Here is a 7,144-nt window from a genome sequence, read left to right on the forward strand (position 1 = left end):
TCACTTCTCTGTCTCGCCTGAGGAGCATCAAGACTGCAAGGACCTGCCCATCGAAGCTGCTAGCTCATACGGTGCACGAGTTCGAACGGGTTGCCTACGATGAGAACGGCGCGGTCGGCCACCGCCGGTGGAAGGCAAAATCCACCAAAAATGACATCACGCTGTACCGCGAACGCGACGGCGGTTCTATGGGCATGGTACTGGCCGACTCGCTGCATCGGCTGGTCGAGAAGCAGGAGATTTTCTCTCCTACCGCAGCGACATTGATCCCACCGACTCTGCTACTCATTGGGACCCGACAAGGTTTCGTGGAGAACGCCATGAGCACGCTAGTCACGCTGACGCAGGACGAACTGGCGCTTGTGGTCAAGTTCCTGCATGGCGACGTCGCCGATTGCGCTGTGCTGCACACCATGGAAGGCCCCACTGCGAGCAAACCCTTCCACTTCCTGGGCTTCAAGTTCTTTGTGACGAAGTCTGCAGCTGACGCTCGGATCATTAAGCGACGACACAGTGTCTATCTCGAATATATAACCAGTTTGTAGTAAAATTATTTGTTGACTTAAAAAAGAAAAAATTGTTGTTAACCCATAAGGACCACACATTTCAATTAAACCTTTATCAATCATTTTATATGTAACATTATAACCAATTTTTAAAATATATTGATTAATAAATTCATAATAAATTTTATCAAAATACCATTTTCTATTTAAAAAGTTATAAAAATAAAGACCATATTCTGAAATTTTTAAATTATATAAAAATTTAAATTTAAAAAAATATAAATAAAAAGCGCCAAATAAACCACAAAAACTTAAAATAACTGGTAATAATTTAAAAAAAGTAGGTAAAAATTCAGCATCAATCATTTGATTATTGAATGGATTTATATAAATTGAATTATTCCAAAAATCTGAACCTAAACCTACAAACATATCTTTAGAAATATAACCAATAAAAATACTACCAAAAGCTAATAAACCTAAAGGAATTCCCATTTCTAAAGGAACATCATGAGCATTTTTAATGATATTTTTATAAGCATTCGTTTCACTTAAAAAAGCAAAAAATAATAAACGAGTAGAATAAAATGCAGTAAAAAAAGCACCTATTGTACCTAACCAATAAGCAAAATGACCTGTTTCACTAAAACTAGCAAAAGCTACTTCTAAAATTAAGTCTTTAGAATAAAATCCAGTTAAAAAAGGGAAACCCATTAATGATAATGAACCTATTAAAAACATTATATAAGTAAAAGGTAGTATACGTCTTAAACCCCCCATTTTTCTAATATCTTGCTCATCACCCATTGCATGAATTACTGCACCAGAACATAGAAATAATAAAGCTTTAAAATAAGCATGATTTGATAAATGGAAAATTGCTAAAGGGTAATTTGATAATCCACAAGCAAAAAACATATAACCTAATTGACTACAAGTAGAATAAGCGACTATTTTTTTAAAATCATTTTGTACTAATCCGACAGTACTTGCAAAAAAAGCAGTAGAAGCACCTATAATTGTAATTATTTTTAAAGAAAACATTGAATATTCAAACATAGGTGAACAACGTGCTGTTAAATATACACCAGCTGTTACCATTGTTGCTGCATGTATTAAAGCAGAAACAGGTGTAGGACCTTCCATAGCATCAGGTAGCCATAAATGTAAAAAAATTTGAGCCGATTTACCCATTGCCCCTATAAAAATTAAAATACAAGCTACATCAATAATACTTAAAATATAATTAAAAAAAATAAATTTAAAATCTTTTACAATAGAAATGGCAGCAAAAGTACTAAAATATTCAATTGTTCTTATATTATAAAAAATAGTTAATACCCCTAATAGTAAAATTAGATCACTAATTCTATTAACTAACATTGCTTTAATAGCTGCTTTATTTGCTTGTAATCTTGTAAACCAAAAATTAATTAATAAATAAGAACAAAAACCAACACCTTCCCATCCAACAAACATTTGCATAAAATTATCACCAGTAACTAATATAATCATAAAAAAAGTAAATAATGATAAATATGACATAAATCTAGATAAATGTGGATCGTGGGCCATATATTGTGATGAATATAAATGAACTAAAGTTGAAATACTCGTTACAACAACTAACATTATCATAGTTAAACTATCAAATAAAAAACACCAATTACAATTAAATAAACCACTATTAATCCAATTTGAAATATAAATAATATATTCATATTCATTAGTAATTGAATTATATATAATAATTAATGAAAAAATACAACTTAAAAAAGTTGTTAACGTAGTTATAAATACCGAACCTTTACGACCAATATAAAAACCAAATAGTCCAGCTGCTACTGAACCTAAAAAAGGTAAAAAAATTAAAGTTAATAATAACATATTAAAATAAAATAAATTTAAAATATTCGAAAATATTTCTACTTAAATAATAAATATTTTATAAAAAAAAGATATATTTAATATTAAATTTTTAAATATTATTAACATTAAATATATCTTTTTTTTATAAAATATTTATTTATTTAATTTTTTTTAATAAATCCAAATTATTAGATTTATTAAAATAATAACAATAAATTTTATTTATATTTTTTCAATTTACCATTCTAAAGCATCACTACACCAAATATAAATAAAACCTATAACTAATTCAACTAAAAATTCAATCATAGTCCAAAATCCCCATGAAAAATTTGAACTTAAAGTTAAAACCCAAGGAAAAACAAAAACAGCTTCTAAATCGAAAATAATAAAAAGAATAGCTACTAAATAAAATTTTACATCAAAAACTTTTCTAGCATCATCATAAGGATTAAATCCACATTCATAAGCTGTTAACTTTTCTAAATCATCTTTTTGTTTAATTAATCCAAAAGATAAAATGAAAATTAAAATAGATAAAAATAAACTTAATACTAAAAATATAAAAATATTTGAATAATTTAATAACATATTTATAAAAATTTTTTAAGATATAATATAATTAAACGGAAAAAACGGGACTCGAACCCGCGACCTATAGCGTGACAAGCTACCACTCTAACCAACTGAGCTACTTTTCCAAAAATATTATATTTTATTGGAATATTTCATTAATGTAAATTTAATGCATCATTAATATACATACATGTTAAAATAGTAAAAACATATGCTTGAATTAAAGCTACGGCTATTTCCAAACCAACTAATAAAACAATAATTATTAAAGGAATAAAATGTGCTATAAAAATAAAGCTATTAACATTTAACATAGTCCAAGCAAATCCTGCAATTACTTTTAATAAAGTATGTCCAGCCATCATATTTGCAAATAATCTTACAGGTAAACTAATAACACGAAAAATATATGAAACTAATTCAATAGGTACTAAAATAGGAACTAATGCTATACTTGCACCACTAGGTAATAATAAATTTAAAAAATTTAATTTATGTTTTTTTATACCAATTATGTTAAAACCTAAATAAATAGTTAATGCTAAAGTAAAAGTAATAATTAAATGACTAGTCACAGTAAAACTGTACGGAACCATTCCAATTAAATTACATAATAAAATAAAAAAAAAAACAACAAAAATTAATGAAACAAAATATTTACCCGCTTTACCAATACTTGAATAAGTTAATTCAATAGTAACATTAAAAATCATTTCAAAAATTTGTTGAAAACGTGTTGGAATAAATTTAGTTTTTATACATGTAAAAATATATAAATAACTTAAACCTATTATTAAGATTAAAGAAGCGTTAGTAAATACAAAAGGTATTTGAAAAATAGGTAAAATTTCAAATTGTTCTAAAGGACTAAACATAAAGATTTTTAATTTATTAAATATAAATTAATTACCACCCCACCAGTAAACAGCTACAAATAAAAATAACCAAACAACATCAACAAAATGCCAATACCATGCAGCAGCTTCAAAACCGAAATGGTGTTGTTTTGTAAAATGATGATTAATTAATCTTAAAGTACTTACTATAATAAAAATAGTACCTACAATAACATGTATACCATGAAAACCTGTTAATAAAAAAAAAGTAGTACCATAAATACTATCAGAAATTGAAAAAGTACTTTCAATATATTCATATGCTTGAATTAAAGAAAAAAAAAAAGCTAATAAAATAGTAATAATTAAACTTAAAATTGCATTTTTTCTATCACCGAATACAATAGAGTGATGTGCCCATGTAATTGTTGCTCCTGATGATAATAAAATTATAGTATTTAATAAAGGAATACCCCAAGCATTAACAGTCTCAATACCTAATGGTGGCCATAACGACCCAATCTCTGGGGTGGGTGCTAAAGCAGAATGAAAAAAAGCCCAAAAAAAACTAATAAAAAATAGTAATTCACTAAAAATAAATAAAAGCATACCATTTCTTAAACCTAATTGTACTTGTTTTGTATGTTGACCTTCATATACAGCTTCTCTAACTATATCACGAAACCATGTATACATAGTTAAAATAACCATTAAAAAACCTGTTAAAGTTAAAAAATTACTACCTATATAACCATGTAAATACATAGCACCACCAAAAGTTAAAAAAAAAAGCCCAAATGAAATAACAAAAGGCCATGGACTTGGATCTACTAAATGGTAAGGGTGATTTTGTGTATTCTGTGTATTTTGTGTGATTTCTTTTAAAAATTTTAAATCATTTTGAAATTTATTGATATTAGAATCATTTGTTGTTGTTGTTTCAATTTGTAAATTTTTTTTATTAATATAATAATAATTTTTCATAATAATTTAAGAACTTGTAATAATTAATTATTTATTGATAAATAATTTTAATAATTTAATCAAAAATAAGATTAAATTTTAATTTTTTAATATTTTTATAATATTGTTTTTTTGTATTAATTGTTTTACTTTTATTTTTTGAAGTTTGAATAATTTCACTTGTTAAATTTTTTAAATTTGTATTTAAAAGTAACCAAGATACTGATTTTTTAATTTGTTTATCTTCATTTAAAAGCATTAAAAAATAACGATCTTTTTTTTTTTTTTTATTTCTTTTTTTATTAGGGATACTAATAGCTTTTAATTTAGGTAATAAATTATCAATTGATTTAAATAAAATAAAATTAGGTTTTTGTTTTGTAGTTTTTTTTAAATTAATTAAAATATTTTTAAATATATTTTCTGAACAGGTTTTTTTACCTTTTTTTAATAACATATTTATAAATAATTTTTTTATTTTATACTCTTCGTATTTTAGTTCCATATTTTGATCTTGATGTTTTGCGTGAATAAATACCCAATAAATCATATTTACCTCGAATTACATGATATTTTACTCCAGGTAAATCTTTTACCCGACCACCTCTAATTAATACAATTGAATGCTCTTGTAAAGTATGTCCTATACCCGGAATATATGTAATTATCGTATACCTACTAGATAAATGGACTTTTGCTACTTTACGCATAGCTGAATTCGGTTTTTTTGGGGTTGTATTATAAACTTTTAAACAAATACCTTTACGTTGAGGACATTGTTTTAAGGCTGGGCTTTTGTTTCTTTTTTTTTTTTCTAAACGTTTTTGTTTTTTTAAAAATAATTGATTAATTGTTGACATATTATTTTCTAATGATTGAATAATAACGGACTCGAACCGCTAACATTTTCGGTGTAAACGAAATACTCTACCAATTGAGCTAATTATTCTATGGGCCTAAGTAGATTTGAACTACTGACTTTACACTTATCAGGCGTATACTCTAACCAACTGAGTTATAGGCCCTTTGAAGTAAAAGGATTCGAACCTTTGATTTTCCGTACCAAAAACGGAGGCCTTACCACTTGGCTATACTTCAAAATAAAATATATGCTTAGAAAGACTCGAACTTTCATTTTATAGATCCGCAATCTAACGCTTTATCCAATTAAGCTATAAGCATAACTTTAATTTTTTTTTATAATTTTAATATTGATTAATGTATTTTTTGATAAAAATTTTTTAATTAAAATTAAAAAATTTAATAATTGAAAAATATTTTTAAATTTTATATCAATTTTTGGTGTATAATTTTTAATTATAAAATGTTCACGTGATTTTTTATTAACATGAGGTGATCTTAATAAAGTAAAAATTTTATTTTTACTTTTTGTTTGAAAAATTCCATGTATTTGAATATTTTTTAATTTATTAATATTTTTTAACTTTAATAAATTTTGTTTAAGTTGTTTTATTTTTTGAAATGATTTAAAAGTTATTCTTAAAAGATACATATTTTTAATAATAAAAATTGTCTGGAGGTGGATTTGAACCACCGACACAAAGATTTTCAGTCTTTTACTCTAACCAACTGAGCTATCCAAACTAAATATTATATTAATAAATATAAATAAATTTTGTTTAAATTTACTAATATAATATTAGGGTAAATAAATAAAAATAAAATAAATTGAGTATTAATAATTAACACTATACTTTGCATTTTATTTATTTTTGATATATACATTTTTCTTAATATTTTTTCAAAATAAATAATTTTAATTATTTTTAGATAATAAAAAGAACTTAAAACACTTATTAAAATACCAAAGAAAACTAAACTAAAATAATTATTTTTAATAGCTGAAAAAAAGATAAATAATTTTGAAAAAAAACCTGCTAATGGTGGGATACCTGCTAATGAAAAAATATTTATAATAATAATAATAGCAATTAATTTATTAATAGTATGTATATTTGATAAATCTGTTAAATATTTAATTGGTTTATGATTTATATTTAAAGATAAATATGAAGTCCATAAATTAATACTTGTTATAATATAAATAAGAACATATAATAAAATAAATGGGAATATTATTTAACATATTTGAAGTAAATCCTATTAAAATAAAAACCTACATGACTGATAGAACTATAAGCTAATAATCTTTTAATTTTTTTTTGCTGTAATGCGGATAATGCACCTATTAACATAGATAAAAATGAAATAATATAAAAAAAAAATTTCCAAAAAAATATTGAATATTTAAAAAAAATTTTCAAAAAATAAACGAATTGAAATCCCAATAAAACCGATCCTCGGACCCCTACCAAAAAAGCCACAAATATTACGTAGGCAGGGAAGATAACCGTCGCGTCACCACACAGGAAA

At 24.9% G+C, this 7,144-nt stretch overlaps 1 protein-coding gene and 6 non-coding genes across 7 annotated transcripts; all 7 read right to left on the bottom strand.

The window, feature by feature from the left end:
- Nucleotides 1-94: 94 nt before the first annotated feature.
- Nucleotides 95-499, bottom strand: PITG_22041 (uncharacterized protein; the record flags this gene model as incomplete). Its single annotated transcript, XM_002999274.1, has 1 exon — nt 95-499. The coding sequence occupies one exon, from the start codon at nt 497-499 to the stop codon at nt 95-97; it is 405 nt and encodes a 134-aa protein (XP_002999320.1).
- Nucleotides 500-3,002: 2,503 nt separating this feature from the next.
- PITG_31755 lies at nt 3,003-3,076 on the bottom strand. The gene has a single exon. It is a non-coding gene; the product is annotated as a tRNA-Asp (tRNA).
- Nucleotides 3,077-5,626: 2,550 nt separating this feature from the next.
- On the bottom strand, nt 5,627-5,699 carry PITG_31756. The gene has a single exon. It is a non-coding gene; the product is annotated as a tRNA-Val (tRNA).
- Nucleotides 5,700-5,701: 2 nt separating this feature from the next.
- Nucleotides 5,702-5,775, bottom strand: PITG_31757. Its single transcript has one exon. It is a non-coding gene; the product is annotated as a tRNA-Ile (tRNA).
- Nucleotide 5,776: 1 nt separating this feature from the next.
- Nucleotides 5,777-5,848, bottom strand: PITG_31758. Its single transcript has one exon. It is a non-coding gene; the product is annotated as a tRNA-Gln (tRNA).
- A 10-nt stretch (nt 5,849-5,858) lies between these two features.
- On the bottom strand, nt 5,859-5,932 carry PITG_31759. Its single transcript has one exon. It is a non-coding gene; the product is annotated as a tRNA-Arg (tRNA).
- Nucleotides 5,933-6,281: 349 nt separating this feature from the next.
- PITG_31760 lies at nt 6,282-6,355 on the bottom strand. Its single transcript has one exon. It is a non-coding gene; the product is annotated as a tRNA-Phe (tRNA).
- Between the last annotated feature and the right edge of the window lie 789 nt (nt 6,356-7,144).

The sequence above is a fragment of the Phytophthora infestans genome, genomic scaffold (genome assembly GCF_000142945.1).
Source record: "Phytophthora infestans T30-4 supercont1.974 genomic scaffold, whole genome shotgun sequence".
Taxonomy (NCBI): domain Eukaryota; phylum Oomycota; class Peronosporomycetes; order Peronosporales; family Peronosporaceae; genus Phytophthora; species Phytophthora infestans.